The sequence below is a fragment of the Cyprinus carpio genome, chromosome B18, assembly GCF_018340385.1.
Source record: "Cyprinus carpio isolate SPL01 chromosome B18, ASM1834038v1, whole genome shotgun sequence".
Classification (NCBI taxonomy): Eukaryota; Metazoa; Chordata; class Actinopteri; order Cypriniformes; family Cyprinidae; genus Cyprinus; species Cyprinus carpio.
In genome coordinates this window covers 20,974,100-20,992,593 of record NC_056614.1, presented here as the reverse complement: position 1 = coordinate 20,992,593, position 18,494 = coordinate 20,974,100, and the positions used below count along the sequence as shown (strand labels likewise).

General features: G+C 36.6%; 1 protein-coding gene across 7 annotated transcripts in view; it reads left to right on the top strand.

Annotated features, from left to right (window-relative positions):
* fgd4a (FYVE, RhoGEF and PH domain containing 4a) overlaps positions 1-18,494 on the top strand; it is a 53,167-nt gene that overhangs the window by 32,099 nt on the left and 2,574 nt on the right. For 6 of the 7 annotated variants that reach the window (XM_042744319.1, XM_042744321.1, XM_042744322.1 and 3 more), the window contains 15 exons: positions 5,179-5,319; positions 7,254-7,416; positions 11,412-11,823; positions 14,007-14,096; positions 14,232-14,377; positions 14,471-14,627; positions 14,777-14,915; positions 14,995-15,053; positions 15,246-15,392; positions 15,480-15,652; positions 15,772-15,802; positions 15,891-15,971; positions 16,572-16,706; positions 16,788-16,934; positions 18,318-18,458. In XM_042744319.1, coding sequence (XP_042600253.1) covers positions 5,179-5,319; positions 7,254-7,416; positions 11,412-11,823; positions 14,007-14,096; positions 14,232-14,377; positions 14,471-14,627; positions 14,777-14,915; positions 14,995-15,053; positions 15,246-15,392; positions 15,480-15,652; positions 15,772-15,802; positions 15,891-15,971; positions 16,572-16,706; positions 16,788-16,934; positions 18,318-18,458 — 2,162 coding nt within the window. Of the gene's footprint in view, positions 1-53; positions 361-5,178; positions 5,320-7,253; positions 7,417-11,411; positions 11,824-14,006; positions 14,097-14,231; positions 14,378-14,470; positions 14,628-14,776; positions 14,916-14,994; positions 15,054-15,245; positions 15,393-15,479; positions 15,653-15,771; positions 15,803-15,890; positions 15,972-16,571; positions 16,707-16,787; positions 16,935-18,317; positions 18,459-18,494 lie in introns of those variants that run through there. The other variant, XM_042744325.1, reaches the window with a different exon arrangement.

Genomic DNA, 18,494 nt, shown 5'->3' with positions numbered 1-18,494 from the left:
AACTGCATTTATCTGATTTAAAATATAGCCAAAAAACGTAATATTGTGTCCCTTTCGTCATTTTAGCGTTCAGAAGGGTGCTCGTGAGCGCCCCCTTTGCGGCTGCTATGCACCTTTTATGCGCACTTCTGCTGAGCCCACACTGGGGCAAGATTTATGTCAAAGCGGCATTACGTCACGAAAGTGTGGACTCAGAGGAAGACCGCGAGGGTTTAGGGTGCGATGTGGGACAGGGCCAAAATCTCAGAAACTGAAAATCTCGTAATGCCGGACATCACTACTGTGAGAGATTTGGCATGACATGCAGCTGCACCGTCTCAGTCTCTGTCTGGCGCGGGTGAAATAATTATAATGCTGAAGGTGAGTCACAATGCATATTTCTAAATTAAATAACTTCTAAAGTAATGTTGAACTCTCTGTGAGACATAATTTCACAAACACTGCTCGCTCTCTCTTTCTCTCTCAGAATGCACAAATGGCTTCAAATCAATGTTAGGTTTTAATTTAGAATGTCTGTGATAATGTAAGAAAATTAGTTTAAATGTTTTGCCACTTGCTTGAGCAACTTATTATATAAATCAAGAAATAAATGCAAAAGTAAAAAGCATTGAATGATGTGTTTCTTATATATTTATTGCATTTAAACACATCAATGAAAGACTATTACTTTACTGTGTAAAAAAAAAAAAAAAGAAAGAATCACAATGCTGAAAAAGCATTTTAAGTAACAATGTTCGGATTTGAAATCAAAATAATGGATAAATGTGTTTGTGGTGAACAGCCACGGATCAGGAGCAGATTCCTGTGTGAAAGCTACTTCTACACCACTAAAGAAACATTTAGGAGAAAAATATATATTTTTGAAAAATGTCTAAAAAAAATGCCCCCCTCCACCCCTCAAATAAAAAAAATTAATTTGAGTTTGACACCCCTGATAATACAACTTTAGGGGTGTCAAACTCAGCCCTGCAGAGTTTAGTTCCAACCCTGCTCCAACACACACAGCATGTAGTTTTCAAATAAGCCTGAATGACCTGATGAGCTAGATCAGGTGCATTTTAATTAGGGTTGGAGGGAGCTAAACTATGCAGGGCTGTGGCCCTCCAGGAACTGAGTTTGACACCCCTGTTCTACATGATAAAAGAAGGCCTTAAAATGATCAGTATCGGTGATAGTTTTAACAGATAATGCTTTCTGTGATTGGGGATCGGTGATCGGCCTCAAAAATCTTGATCGGAGCACCCCTATTTATTATCATAGTTTACATTCACTAGACCACACATGGTTTGATATCAACCTAGCTCACTTTTCTACTCATTATAGCTGCAAAAACCCAGCGAGACATTTTTAATGGATCTGCACGCAGGTGTTTCTCTGTTATGATGTGCACTGTTTCGATTTCATCTGCTAGAGGATTTGGGGAAGAGGTTGCCATGGTAACTCAGAGGCCAGTTATATAGTCTGAGCAAGGCCATGCCGTGAGGTACATTATTCACCTGAGGATGTTTTCGTTGTTTTGTTAGACAGATGCAGTATGCTTATATAAACACACTGGGGTAGACAAATAGCCACGTTCACACATCAATGCAATTTTTTCATGCAAGATTGACAAACTGATTTTTCAGGTGAATTTACCACATCTGCAGCAGCTTTCCGTCTTTTATTCATATACCATTCACACATCAGCACCAAAATTCTGCTAGAACTCTGTTGCTATTTGACAGAATTGGCCTTTTAACACTTTCAGCAGGAAAGCCATTGGTATAAAGGTTAAAAATCCTAGTAATTTGTCTTGTGTCAGATGATAACTCTTGAAATTACATAACTGATAGTGAAAGAATTTTGATTAAAATCATATGTTCTGATTTTACTAAGAAAATCTTTATCTCTACCAGTAATCTTTTGAATGATTTCTTCATTTGTTCAGATAAAGAAAAGCTTTTTGTTTCAGCATTTATCCAGTTTGATGGCATTTCTTTCCACAGCATAGATAATTATAATTATCCAGCCCTGTGTGACAAGTTTACAACTAAATGGCATGGAGTAACTGTGTCAGCTCCTTTAGAGCTTTGTTTCAAACAGTTTGACAACATACTTCTTATGTTAGAGTCAATCATCTAACCTTGTACATGTACAGTGTTTTTCACATGTAGCATCAGATCTTTTCTGGTAACGTTGCAACTTCTTCTTTTTGACAGCCGGCCCTCATCACACACACAGGGCCTTTAAATAGAAAATGCTGATGAACATACTGATAAGACTGAATGTGTGAAAACGCTTAATGTTAGTCAGAATTACATAGCAACTATGCATGTTTCTGGAGTTATTTTGATGCTCTTATGCATTTTTATATTACAGTTGTATAAATTAATGCAAAACGTTAGTGGTGCCTGTCCATTCAAAACTCACTGTCACAGTGTTACGGTGTTTTTGATGGTTGCTAGGGGTCAAAGTTTAACACATAAGCTTATGGGTTTGTTCATATACCAAAAAAGTAATTATGCACACACAGGCAATAAATACAAATTCTACGTTAGTATTAGATGGCCTTGAGGATATTACAAAAAATATTTGTTTTAGACAGAAATTTTCTGATATCAGTGAAATGCAGGCTTTTAGAGGCATTTTCTGGTCTGTAAAAGAAAGTTTGTTTCAATCCTGGCTACAAACTGAGCCAGAACTGAGATAAATGGACCAATCACACATGAAGCTGTCGTTACACCATCACCACCACCACCATATATTTACTTCCAGCACAACAGCATCATTCATCCTCAGACATGGACAGTCCCATGCAGACTATTGGCCTAAGATGTTTGCAGTGAAGAATAGGGGGCCAGATGAAGCTGGGAAGGCCATAGAAAGCCTCTCTTTGTGCTTCCTAATGCATTAACATACCCATGCTCTAATTTAACAAGACATGGGCAAGACATCATTTGCATGAGTGCCTGTAACAAGATAGTGTACAGAGGAAAGTGACAGACTTTGGTGTCCTGTTCATTGCACCCAAATAAGGAATTCTCAGAAAAGGAGATCCAGACTTTCAAAACAACGTAATGTCGTATGTACTTTATGGACTCAAAATGAAACTTGAAAACACATTGGTGTTCTGGTTATGAGTCAACAAGTGATCTAAAGAAATTTTGAAGAGGTTAACTGTATGTTATCATGTTGGTGTGGATGCTAATATAGTTATCTTTATTGTTCTTGTTGTGAACAGGTGTTAATTTTATTTGTATGGGGAAGTGGAAGTTAATATTATTATAATGAAAAAGGAACGATGGAACAATATCGTTGGAATCACTTTCACAAGCTGATGAATGATAGAAACATTGACAGCCAATCAGAATCCACCTGACTTTAAAGAACTCATTTAAAGCAGCCGGCAATATAACTGCAGTGCACAATATACAGAATGATATGGTCCATAGGTGTGGACACTAATTATTGTTATATTTATTATCGTTTTTGGTGTGAATAGGCTTTCTGTTGTGAGGTAAATACAGCATGTGAAGTAGTCAAACAGGAAGAATAACCTGAAAGAGGAATCTAAACAAGGATTGCACCTACATAGCCTTTAGTGGGTGTGTGCACCTACATAGACTTAATGTGTGTTATGACTGTGGTGTGTGTTAAATGTAATGTGCACTAAAGATGTCATAGTAGCCAGTTCTTGCAATGGCAGTCTGCAAACTTTTTCTGCATTTGTTTTATTTCATGTTGTATGGTAGAGCACAGTCCTTTTAGAGGAAAGTCAGTTTATTCTGTGGCCATATTTGCAAACTCCTCCGGGCAGCTATGTCAGGTATGCAAGACCAAGTGCCTACTGTGCCTTTTAGACCGCGCGGATGGTGCGCGTACAACAGAACATGTGTGAGGTGAATGATGGGACAGAAGTGGTACTGCGTGTCGAGCTCGTCCATCCGCACTCATCCGCGGTTGAATATACTTTGAAAGCTGTGTGGACGCGGCTGTGCGCGAGACGGAACGGAACGCGAAATGTGAAGTATACCTGGGCCTTAAGGCAGCCTCCTTAACGCACACTTAAAATTCGAAATGCAACGTTTTTACATTCCAGTGTGGATTTTTATTTTAAATTAGACTAATATTCGAAATTATTCGAAATTATTCGAATATTCGATTTTTTTTTTTTTTTTTTTTTTTTTTAGACAGCCCTACATGTCATTGTTATATCAAAGTCCCTTTATTCTTGGTCTTTGGTTATATTTAATCAACATAATGTAATAATTTAACGTTTCCTTCTCTGTTGACGTCCCCACACAGGCAAATAGTGTTAGCTAATAAAGACTGCACTTACATTTTTCTTTGTAAACTTGCTTTTAGTCTGGCTTTTTGCATGACATCGCCAGGTCCTCTTTTTTCTTTTTTTTACCCCTTCTCCAGGAACATTTTTGCAATCCAGTCATTTTCTTGCAAAGGCAAAGCCATTTTATGTTGACTTGATGTTGATATATATTAATAAAGATGTCAGTGTGTTTATTTTATATACTTCTTTTTAACTTTTTCTCTTTTCAAAAGGACTTGTTGTTACTTATGAGAGCAGATTTCATCACTAGTCTAATTTTTGCTGTAAAAATAGCCTACTGATATTTTGTTCTTTTTGTTTTGGAAAGTTTGCAAGATCCTTTTCATGCAGTTTTTTTTTTCACATCTAAGATGGATCACTGTTGCACAAGAAAAATTCAGTTCTGTCATTTTTAGATCTGAACTTTAAGGTCAGCTGTCATTGTCGACAGATACGTGCATGTCTTACAGTATTTGCCAAACCAAAGCTGTTTTTCAGGAAACATTTCTTGATTGAGGCAAACAAAAAAGCTTCCTCATTGGTTGAATATTGATCATCCAAACAATCTGACACACTTTGTTCCGTAATCGACTCAGAGGAACTTGTGGTTATTTTTCGTTTTTGTTTCAAGTTTAAGTTACTTTGAGTTTCAAGGCCACTTTTATACCAGCCCTGACTGATATCAGGAGCACAAAAAAACAGACCTCTTGCATTTCACTTCTGCACAGGGAGTATATTTACCAGAACACTGTTAGTACTGCATGTTCTCACTACTCAACTGAAGATTTCACACAGTATGGCTTTCAAGCAATTAGATAAAACAAACAGCTTTTGAAACCGCTTTATTCCCCTCTTTCTTTTCTCCTCTGCAGCTGTTGGAAGCCACAGTCCTGATGAGCAAGGTCGTCGCACTGAGAAGTTGAGTCGTGGATGCAGATTCAGCAATAAGAGCCTTACTGGAGTAAATGGAAGAGTTTCAGGTCGACGGCCACCACTGCATCCCAAACCACAAGGTATGGAGATAGGCACACAATATGCACACACATAACTCCTTCCATAATTCCACAGAAGTACCTGCTAAAGAATTACCATAAGTACATGCTAAACTGTCTCCTATGACATCGTCATTAAACCTCTTTCTAGAACCTTATTTTACATACAAACATGTCTTTCCCTTTACAACAGGCCCTGAATACTGAATGTTACCATTCAGCCTGGCTACTGATTAATGCTGGAATAGCACTGCTGTAATAAGTATGGCACCCTCAGTGCGTCCTTGAACCCTTGAACTTGATCACTAAGCAGGATTATCTGTCTTGTTTGAAAAGTGTGAATGATTTCCTAGTGATAAGAGTAACAGTTAAACATTTGTAAAGTTCTTTTGCTTTTTTTTTTTTTTTTTTAAAAAGGACAGCTCTGTCATTACAGACCGTAAAATTCTACGATGTCATCGCTCTGCATATTTGCTGAAAAGTAATCTGAACATCGACTGCAGATATATGATTGTTGGTTTCAAAATGCTTCACAGATAAGCATTGAGACGGAACAGAGTTCCTCCTTCATAGAAACGTTTTTTATGTTTCTCTGTATTCTCATGTAAAATTAAAGGCAAAAAGCCCACTGACATAAACCTCAAAGACCAAACTTACTGAATTAGAGATGTATGAAATGAGAGGGGCGGCTGCTATTTATATTGGGACAGACCGGATGGAGCCGTGAGCTCTGCAATATCTCCACCCCATCAGACTTAGATTAGCTGTGATTTGCTCTCCGCAGGTAGAGACAGACTCTTTGGCTTCATGATGCACTTCATCTCACCTTGCCCGGTATTATCAGGTTCCATTGCAACATACTAAAGCTACACTGCCACCTTGTGATGATTACAGTTACAGCTTCCAGTTTAAAAGCACTAAACCATGGACGTCCAGTCCTTCTCTTGGAGTTTAGCTCCAACACACATTCTTGGAAGTTTCTATTGAGTCTGAAGACCTTGATTAGCTGATTCAGGTGCGTTTCATTGGACTTAGAGCTAAACTATACAGGACAGTGGCCCTCCCTGCAATAAACTAAGTGTTTCCTTAAAATAACTTCACTATTAGGGGTTTTCCCACATACATGTTCTATTTGGGCACTTTGTTTTACACTTCCTTACATGCGGTTAGAGGTGCAGTGAAAGCTCAGGGCAGGTTTGCCCTTAAGCAAGTCACTTAAAGGGATAGTTCTCCCAGAAATGAAAATTCTGTCATTAATTACACACCCTCATGTTGTTCCAAACCTGTAAGACCTTCATTCATCTTCAGAACACAAATTAAGATATTTCTGATGAAATCCGAAAGCTTTCTGACCCTGCATAGACATAGACAACTGAAATGTTCCCAGACCCAGAAACGTAGTAAAGACTTCAGTGGCTACGCCTTGTTTGCAAGCAGAGGAATGCACACGTATGTGTCATGGCACTGTAGTGAAGGTGACGATGTGTGTCAAAGACTGACATGGAAGAGAAGAAATTGTTGAATAAAGTAATTATTTTTGTTTTCTTTGTGCACAAAAAAGAATTCTCGTAGCTTCATAAAATTAAGGTTGAACCGCTGATGTCACATGGACTATTTTAATGATGTCCTTACCACATTTCTGGGCCTTGAGTGTAATAGTTCCCTTACTGTGTATGGAGGGTCAGAAAGCTCTTTGATTTCATCAAAAAATATCTTAATTTGTGCTCTGAAGATGAATGAAGGTCTTAATGGGTTTAGAACAACATAAGAGTGAGTAATTAACAACAGAATTTTCTTTTTTGGGTGAACTATCCCTTTAACAATGGCGATTGTGGAACCTTATTCCACTCACGCTGGCCTTGCAATGATTTTCTTTGATTGTGGACAGTAGATACCGGCTTTGTTTCATTAGCCTGCAAAAATAATCTTTGTCCTCTTTGCAACTTTTCCCGCAGTGCCTCCTAAGCCAGCACACCTTCAGAGTCCGGTGACGGAAGTCTCCTTTCCCCCTGCTGCTGGAACGTCACCCATCAGTCTCAACATGGATGGAGGAGGAGTAGGAGGAGCAATAGGAAAGGGCCTAGTGTCCAACCTCATCAGTCGCTTTGAGGAGAGCAGGTGAACTTGAGATCAATATCTACCTCTCTTTCCTCTGTTCATGGATTTGTAGATACTGATATTCTCCAACATAGGTTGACAAGAACATTGATCTTGTTTGCTTTTGCAAAAGTATACCTTTGAAGTTTAATTAGTGTTTTCATGTTAGTACACTACCCTTCAAAAGTTTGGGTCAGTACCAAGGATGCATTTATTTAATCAAAAAATACAGTAAAAGCAGTAATATTATGAAATATTATTACAAAATTATAGTAACTGTTTCTAAAATAATTTATCCCTGTGATGACAAAGCTGGATTTTCAGCATCATTACTCCAGTCGTCACTGCCTTCAGAAATCATTCTAATATGCTGATTTGATGCTCACGGTTTTTCTTCTTAATATTTTGGTGGAAACCATGATACATTTTGTCAGCATTCTTTAATGAATAGAAAATTTTAAATCAAAAGAACAGCATATATGAAGTAGAAAACTCTTGTAGCACTTTTGATCAATTCAGTGCTGAATAAAAATATTAATTTCTTTTAAAAAATTATGTTTGTGCGATATAGAGCGAGATACTGTGAAATCAGAGTCAGATGTGTAACGTGATTAAATTACTGTAAAGGAATGTCTGCTCTGACATTGCACAAGAAGATCAAAAAGCAGAAGCTAGTTTTTACTCTAACGTTCTGTTCAGTGTTTCTCAAGCGTTGTGAAAAGAACTGGTTTTGTGTGAGACATTTGCTGTTGTGTGTGATAAAACTTCAACACATGAGGTAAGATTGATTTATCAGTTTGTCTCTAACCATCTATTCTTCACGGTTACTTCGTGCACAACTATTTTGAAAGTGCTTAAAGCTGGTGTCATTCAACAAAGTGCAATGATTTATACTCTATAATGGCTCATGCCTTATGTTTTACTGCTGCCAATAGAGCTGTTCAGTAATTTGTAGGCCAACCTGGAATGCTAATTAACCATGGGCTCCCTCTGGAATTTCTAATGTGTTTTTAAGAGTAAAATAAGATCTGTGGTTCAAATTATTTGAAGAGACTTTCACATTTTGTTCTACAACATAAATTGCATGCTGTCATACCTCAAACATGAATTTTGGAAACATTGAATGGTTTAAAAAATATAAGTTGTTAAATATGTCTAATTTGTCAAGCACATAAACTCATAGCTTGTGTTTTTAAAGCATACAGCGCTTTAAAAATTTGAGGCATTGTAACAGAACAATTGTGAAAGTCTCATCAAGTAACATGAAATTCCCAATATACTATATTTTTGGCAAAATAATTTAATTTTTTGTGATTAATGTTAATGCCTTTAGTTATTTATTAAACATTGGTGTCTTCTGTCACATTGCTTTTGCTGCTGTTTTATGAAATAAGCCACTTGAGGAAGTGCATTCCTGTTTTTAACCATGGTTACATGGGTTTAAACACTACAAACTCCCCTTAACCACGATGAATTCAGTGTGAAGCATTTGTTTTACTGCATAAAATTTTCTCCTTTCATCTGCTGTAAGTATGTAGCTCAGCATCCCCACATGAAAAAAAAAATACTATAGTAATTTATAGTAAATACTGTAGTGTTTTTGAAGCATAGTGTAGTAAAGTGTATTATACTGTATATATTATAGTTTTTAAAACACTTTTTAATAAATGCTACAGCACACTGTAGTATTAACTATAGATTAGTGATCAACTGTAATAAATACTGTAGTATACTTTAGTTTTTACTACAGTGAACTGTAGTGTATTGTAGTATAATATAAAATATAAACTTATTACAGTATTGGGTAAAGTAATTTGGTTATATTACTATAGTTGTTATATTACAACAGCAACTATAGAATTACCACAACAAATTAATTTAAGTCCTTTACTATAGTATGGTTCAAAAACACTATAGTATTTACTATAAATTACTATAGTATTTTTCATGTGGGTCTGTGTAGTCAGGTCATATGAAACCATATGGCCACAGTACCAAAATGGACTGACCATTAACCCCAGCTCCTCACAAATAAGCCCTGCAAGCCCTTATCCTGTTTTGCCTGCCGGTCTAGTGCCGTTGTGTTGTGTGTGGGTCAGAATCTGAGCAGGAATTCATCCTGTAAGCTCTGTAGCAAAGTAAGAGTGCATGAGTTGATAGAGTAGACCGGGGTCTGATAACTCCTGCAGCTGTCTGGCCTGGGCCAAGACGTACTTATGAATGCTGACCGAAGATCTGTGACCTCAGACAACTGCAGGGGGATCATTTACAACCTCATGGGAAAAAAAATATGAAATCCATACTGCCCTACTTGTGTGGCTTCATTTGATAGCTTAATTTTGTTTTCCTGAAATACCTTGTTTGTAAATAGGTTTCATCAAACCAGATTACAAAGACTTAGCTTTTGTTCTTTGCACGGGACAGATTTGAAATGTTTTGAGTCATGCACTGAACAAAATATTAGATTGCACATATTAATAAATCTTAACAGTCCAGAGCTCAATGGTGTATTAGTAGCTGTCTCTAATTTGGAGTGTTCACTGTAGTGCTCCGTACCCTCAGATCCACATCTCCATTCTCTATCTCGCAGGAAACGCTATCTGATCTAGAGGGCAGGTGGGCCGTAGACAGGGAAACAGCTGGAGGTGCAGGATATCTGTGTGTGTGTGTGTGTGTGTGTGTGCGCATGAACCACAAAGCCTTATATTGTGGCTTAATTTTGTTCAGTTTATGCACGCTTATGTGAAGTTATAAATGGATCATGTTTTTACAGTTTGCTTAAGTGGAGTTTTGATGATTATTAGGGATGCACAATATATCAGTGACCATATTGCCAACATTATCAATTTTTATATCAGTATTGGTCTGGATACCATATTTTAAGCTAAACAATTATTTGTCTTCTCTATTGTACATTGTAATATTCTAATGCCTGATTTTACTTGTAAAATGCAAATACAGAAACAAAAATAAGCTTAAATTGGGCTTTAGAATTGAACACATGACTGTATAAACCCAAAATATCATCAGTTATGATATAAAATATTTATTTTATTTATATGGTATGAAATATGAAATATTTTCTATATTGTGCATCTGTGTTATTTATCGTTCATCAGTCAAAAACGTATTCTTATTACACGGCGCTCTCGAATACTTGATTCTGATTGAACCATTGCTATAAGTGACGCGCCATCATTTTGAGTTGCAGTGAAGCATTTGTGGAGATTCAATTCGAATAAAAAAATACTTTTTTTATGATATTCTTTACGGAACAAAGTCTCAACTTTCAAATTATATTAATTGCTTGGTAACACTTTGCAATAAGTTTACATTAGTTACCATGAACTAACAATTAAAATAATTCTAAAGCGTTTATTATTCTTAATGTCCATTTTGACATTTACTAATAGATTAATCAAATTAAATGTTGTATTTGTGCATAAAACGTAAAATATTGTTCTTGTCAAAGCAGCTCAAATTGATAGAGCTGGTGCAGCCGTGTAATAAGTGGCATCCTGTCCAGTCATCCTGTCATCATCATAAAATAAACCCCTCCAGGGTGATAAAAGAATGACCAGACTGTCTGGATGCACTGTACATGATCTCTTACATAATTTATAGTTTGCTCCCACTGTTCCTGAAAGCATTTTGTTCAAAAGAGAAAGACCGTCTCACTCTCTTGAGTGTGTAAATGTGTGTTCTTGCATGTTGGCATGTATTCTGAAGTAGGGCAGCCGCGTTCTACCTCTCCTCACCCTCTCTGTTCCTCCCATCCTCCTCCTATCCTCTTTTCCTCCACTCCTCCCATGATCCACTCATTCACACGTCCCCTGCACACGCACACATCTCCGCCCCACAAGACAGAGGGGCGGACAGAGTATTCAACACTTCTTTTAGCACCATCACATTCACACAAAAAACACATCTTTCTCTTTCTGTTTGTTGTTTTTTGGAGTTCTCTGACTAGAGGTGACCTTCCTCTACTTTCTCTCTCTCTCTCTCTCTCTCAACAGTCACACAGACATTCGGAGGGAGGGTGCTCCTCTGAAGCAGGTCAGCAGAACTCCTAACTGCAGCCCGGCTCACAAAAACTACCAGAGACAGACGGAGCAGCCCACAGACCCCGGCTCTCCTGTGAACAGTCCACGCCATGCTCTCAAACCCCCCAATGGGTTTCTAGCCCAACAGAAAAGAGAACAGGACAGGAATCGGGACATGGACAGAATTACGCATGACACGGTTCCGGTCGTGAAGACAGACAGGCAGGGACTGGTGAACGGAGATGCCGGTGATGTGGCTAAGAGGGAAATTATAGACGAGGACTGTGTAGATCCACCTCACACTCACATAGAATGGGCAGAAGAGGAGGAGAGGAAAGCGCCGGAGCAGCATGACGTTGTGATGAACAGCATCCCAGAGCAGAAGGTAAGATGGTTTCGGGATCTGAGGATTGGTGAGGAGTATTTTGTCTGATCCGCTCAGATTTTGTCTGTCCGTGTGAGAGTGAGTGTGTTTATGGAGTCAGTAGTGACACTGTCACACAGTTATTTGACACCTCGTGCTCAGCTGAGCAATGTGCTGTCTCATCCGCCAGATTTACATGCTGACGTTCACATTAGTGTTACAGACCAGGCCTTCATTTCCTCTGAAGAAAGCATTGCAGGTGGATTAATGCTTCTAGTTTTGTTTTGTTTTGTTTTTTTAAATCTTGTACTACGTAATATAGTCACGGCTAAAGGGCCACAATACAGCACAGCTTTGAGTGCATTACTGCTTTTTAAAAACAGCTGCTATATATAACCAAAATGAATTCTATTTAATGGCATTCTTCCACTGTAAGATATCGTCTCTGATGTTTACAATCAATAGTTTGGACGTGCTTGACTGAAGTGTTATCATTTTAAAAACCTAAAAGCTTGTGTTTAAATGCTTAGTCATGTAGTCAATAAATTGGTAAACGGATTAAATAATTAGTTTTGGAACTCTTTCAATGGCTCTTTCAGTGGCACTTAAAAAGCATCCCAGCATGCACCTCCTGAAGTCGGTTGAGAGAATGTTCAAGGCTGGAATCTACAGTAGAAAAAGAATAAACTCAAATACAGTACAACACAATTTAAAAAAATTTTTTTTTACATTTTTGGTTACTAAGTAATAGTTCCCATACTTCCATTTGTATTCTAGTTTAAATATTTGAATATTAATTATAATGTTTTATAGTTTTTAATTATTTATTTTATCATTATTAATATTATTTTTAAACATTTTTGGGCACTCCATAATTCACTTACTTCCATTTGTGTTATATCATAGTTTTATTTATTTTAAGATGAATTATAATGTTAATTAGATTATTTTATTGTTTTAAATTAATTATTTTATCATTAATAATATTTTTTGATTAACACATATAACTAACATACTTACATTTGTGTTATTTTATAGTTTTATTTATTTACATTAAATATAGTTTAGAAAAGACCAGATTTTCTGTGAACGTGAACATGCGTGAAGCTTCAAAAACACAGACCTTCCATCCTCTGTCCACACCAGTCCCTCTTTTATTGGCTTAACTTGTTTCCTCTTATCCATCCGTTCATTTCCTGTCCTCTGAGGTAGGTTTCGACAATGAGCTTCTTTAGAACTGCAGTCAGCTGTGCCAAAGGCTGGACGTATTGGACGTTAGCTTGGTTTCTTTCATCAGCTAAGTGGTGGGGGGTGTCCGAAATAGTTCAAAGGTTATTTATGTGAGCTCTGATAAGAAGAGATAGGACATGTGTCTTTAAAGTGCTGACAGGCAGATAGCAGTACTGTTTTTGGGCAGTGTACATCAGGAAGTTTCTTTAACAGACCTCAGCGTGTACAGCGAGTGTATGCCAGTGGATGTTCACTTGTGTATGGGTGTGATAGAGAGAAAGGGTGGGGGGTGTTATGGCAAGGTGAGAAATGTAGGTGGAGTGGCAGTTAACCTCTGAATTGGCTTTGGCCTTGACCCTTACATTCAGATCTCTGTTTCCCTTCAGCCCTGAGCTGAGCTGGGTCTCACACCAAAGACACATCTGCAGTGTTACAGCTCCCTCTCAGCAAATTCAACAAAAATCTGTTGTGTCATTTAAGTTGAAGCGAAGCCAAAGCTCAGAACTTTAGACAATCTGAATTATTTATAGTACCATTAAGAAGAACTGGCAAAGGAAAAGTTTGAAGAAAAACTTGACGTAAAATATTAACTTGGACCGCTTTTCTTTTTAAAGAGTGAATAGCGGTCATATTCCACCCTGAAAATAAAAGGAAAAAAATTTAATTTATATTTTGCTAAAAGACCATCCATATTTTTGTATTTATTTATTATTTTCATATCATTATATAATTATTTATTTTATATTTAAATGTTAAAGTATATAAATGAGTGTACAAATGAGTATTTGTAGTAATGCTTTTATACTGTTTGTTTTAAATATTTTATGTACGTTTTTTAGTTTGTGTGTGTTAAATATGACATTTTTCACCTTCAAAGATCTTTAAACCGCAACATTTGCATGAAGCAAATATGTAAAAAATGATGTTGATTTGTATTTCTGTATTTATGTTCAAATTGAACTTCTTTTATTTAGGAAACTAACGAGCAGAAGCTCTACAAGATAGCAAATGAACTTCTGCAGACAGAGAAGGCTTATGTTGCACGACTCAACTTATTAGATAAGGTAAGGGCTCATATTGTTTTTCCAAAGACTGACCAAACTCTTGCAAGGCCCTGAGTGGGAAACCAGTACATGAGCGTTGTTGTTCAATCTGTAGCATGCACACAGACCATACATCATCTAACTCTGGCCCTGCAGGTGTTTTATTCCAAGCTCTTAGAAGAAGCAAGAAAAGAAACGTTCCCCATGGATGTGGTGAAAAACATCTTTTCCAACATCTCTTCCATTAATACCTTCCACAGCCAGTTCCTTCTGCCTGACCTGGAAAAACGCATGGGAGAATGGTAAGACGTTCACGCTGTCTCTCTCTTCTCAGACATTGTGTTTGGTTTCGTCGGTAGGAATATGGTCTTAATGCTCTGAGATTTTCCCTCAAGGACGTCGACACCTCGCATTGGGGACATCCTACAGAAACTCACTCCCTTTCTGAAGATGTATGCTGAATATGTGAAGAACTTTGATCATGCCATGGATCTGCTGAAGCAATGGCTGGACCGATCGCCTCCATTTAAAGCCATCATTCTGGAAATCCAGGTGAGCGTTGATGTGTATATATAGTGTAATAAGTGGGATGTGCAATTTAATCAGCCTGACCAGCTTTACTCTTTCCTGATATACAGTATCTGTTTGTTTTCGCCGCCTTTAGTGTTTGTAGATTGACGTGTCTGTGTTTGTGTGTTCAGAGTCAAGAAGTGTGTGGAAGTCTGTCGCTGCAGCACCACATGTTGGAGCCCGTTCAGAGAGTGCCACGATACGAGATGCTGCTCAAAGACTATCTGAAGAAACTTCCTCACGATCACGTAGACCGGCGGGACGCTGAAAGTGAGTTCAGGAGTGAACAGATTCCTAAACCAGATGTCAAACATGACCTTTTCGAAATGTGAAATATTTGTCTTTGCAGAGTCTTTAGAGATCATTGCCACGGCTGCCACTCATTCCAACACTGCCATTAGGAAAACAGTGAGTGTTCTTTATCTGCTGTACAAATGAAATCAGTCACATAATAACATCTTCAAATAATGTCGATTAAATCTCAGAAATGTTTGACACTTCAAGTCAGGCTAAAATGATGTGTTATTTTCTCTTGAAATTGAAAGGCAGGACCTACAGTATATTTAAGATTTTCTCTTTATACCGTCTTCTGTCTCTTAGGAAAACCTTAAGAAATTGCTGGAGATTTATGAGATGCTCGGGGAGGAAGAGGACATCGTGAACCCTTCAAATGAGTTAATAAAAGAGGGTCATATTCTGAAGCTGGCAGCAAGAAACACTTCAGCCATGGACCGATATCTCTTCCTAGTAAGTCCATGCTGGCTATTGATGAGTTCTGATTATAGTAGCATTTGGAAATGTGTTGTTATAAATCATTATGAACTTTTCCCACAGTTCAACAACATGCTACTGTACTGCGTTCCAAAGTTCAGCTTGGTGGGACAGAAGTTTACAGTTCGCACACGTATCGGCATTGATGGCATGAAGGTGACGGGGACGTACAATGATGATTATCCTCACACCTTTCAGGTTTCTGGAAAGGAACGGACACTGGAGCTGCAGGCCAGGTACAGACTGGACCAACTGTGCTTGCATTTCTAATGCATACTGTGTATTCTTACATAATACTGGGTGTTTTTAACGGGTTGTCTTAGGGTAAATGGTTTTAATTGTTGCCTTATTACAGCTCTGAACAGGATAAAGAAAGCTGGATAAAGGTAAAAATGTAATATCAGCTGTTTTCCTTGTTGATTATTATCAAGTCATTGGAAGTCCATTTTTAAAATGTCTTTATTTGTGTTTTAGGCGTTCCAGGAAACGATACACATCTATCTCCAGAAAAATGAGACCTTCAAGTCAGCATTCAAAGATCCCGAGGAAATACCGGTCAGTGTGTCTTCTTAGAAGTGTTCTAGAAGAGCAATATTTAGAATATTGAATTATTTAAATAAACAATTAAATGACACATTTTTGATTATTTCAATTAATAATTAAATAAAAATTATTTAAATTAATAAAATATTGAAGTATTTAAATATGATTTAAATAAACAATTAAATTAAAAGTTAAAAAGTTATTTAAATTATTCACATTAATAATAAAATTCAAATTATTTAAATAAATATTTAAATTAATAAAAGATGAAATGGAATAAGACATTGCATTTCATGCAAACTTAACCTAAGTTTTCAGCTTTTAAAAAGCTTTTATTTAAATTGATTATTAATTTTAAATTATTTGGTTATTTAAATAAATGATTAAATCAAAATGATATATATAATATATATTCATTTAGCCATTGTATCATGTCTCAACTACATGAATGGTAATGCTAGTTTAATTTGATGTTTAAATCTTATTGTGTAAGTCCGAGGTTCATGTTTTGTGCATATGTACTTATGTGTGCACATAATGCAGGACTATAGAGTCATAGTAGTCCAGATTTGCTTGTTTTTATTGTTTACACTTGTCTGTATTTCTGTGTAGGATCTCAAGATATCAGAACTGGGTAAAAGAGCTCCTCGCTGGATTCGAGACAATGAGGTGACCATGTGCATGAGGTGCAAAGAGGCCTTTAATGCCTTGACGCGCAGGAGACATCACTGTCGGGCCTGTGGATACGTAAGCAGCAGCAAACCAAAACCATTCTGGTTTCACAGTTTAAAAATACTTTTCATGTGCTGAGTCGTCTGTTTCATTCAGGTGGTCTGTGGGAAGTGCTCAGACTACAAAGCCCCTCTGGAATATGATGGGAATAGGATAAACAAGGTGTGCAAAGACTGTAACTCCATCCTGACAGGCCACATAGACAGTGAGGAGAGGGAGGGCAAGAAGAAGGGAATTCTAGAGGTGAGTTCAGGATCATGTGACCTGGGGTCAGAACTGCATACTATAATGTATCAATGACCACACACTGTACTGTCAGAAAAAAGGACATCACATAACCTTTATATATATATATACAGTTACGGAAGAAAATCCGACGTACACGAACTGTTGTGGTGAATTCGGCAGCGGTAAGATCGGTCGGTAACACTTTATGATTAGTTGCAGTAACCAGTTATTAACAAACATTCAGTAATGCTTAACAGATCAGTTGATGTGCATTCATGAGTATGTATGAAAAAATACAAACTCGATATCAGTTTTCATTTCTAAACAGTTTACATGAACTAATGATCTGTTTAGCATCATGTAATGTTATAACGTTAATATTATTAATAAAGCGTATTATAAAGTGTTACCACTGGTACCCTGATGTTTTAACGTTCTGGTTTGGTAACACTTTAGAAGAGGGAGCAAAGCTACAAAGATTACGGAAATCAATCATTTTAAAATACGTTTGTGAAGTATCAGTTTTGCTTGTTCCCTGTTCTAAATTGTCACTTTGTGCATCATTGAAGCAAACTGACTTTTGATGAAGTGCTCTGGCTTATCCCAAATACTGAAAAACTGAACCCTTTTCTTTGACCTTCTTTTTGTTTTACTCACTTTCAGTGAATGTCAGATTCATATTTCACCTCAAAATTACAATAAAAAAAAAAAACATTTTGCATAAATTAAATGAAGGCTTATTTTTATTGAATCCAGTTATTTTGTTTTTTAGTTTGAATGTTTTATTTGTCATCGTTATTTTATACATTGTTGATGACTGTCTTTACATGAGTTTTTCTATTATTGAAATCAGAAATTTACTTCAATCAGCAAATACTTCTATATATATTTTACCATATTTAATAAGTTTAACTAAGACAGAAATAAGTTAAACTATGAAACAACCAATATATAATGAAAATATAGTGTAAAAAAATATAATTAGCTAATAACCCACACACACACACACACACACACACACACACACACACACACACATACATATATATATATATATATATATATATATATATATATATATAATTTTTATTTTTTTTTATTTTATATATATATATATATTTTTTTTTTTTTTAAAAAATTATATATATATATATATATATATATATATATATATATATATATATATATATATATATATATATATATATATATATATATATATATATATATATATATATAAAACAACATTAAACATTCTTTTTTTTTTCATGTTGAAGTGAAATATGACCCAGACAGGCTTCTGCTCGACAGCCCTCATGAAATTCACACTGTCATCTCACACAGGAGTGATAAAGCCTTCACACTACAGTGCTAAACTTCACTTCTTCTCCCTCACAGATTGAAGCTGCTCAGTTCTCGGGCAACAGTATCATGTGTGGCTTCCTGCAGTACTGCGAGAAGAACAAGCCTTGGCAGAAAGTCTGGTGTGTCATTCCTCAAAAAGAAGCTCTAGTACTCTACTTGTACGGAGCACCTCAGGTATGTGTGCTTTTATCTCCCTGAACCTATGTCTGT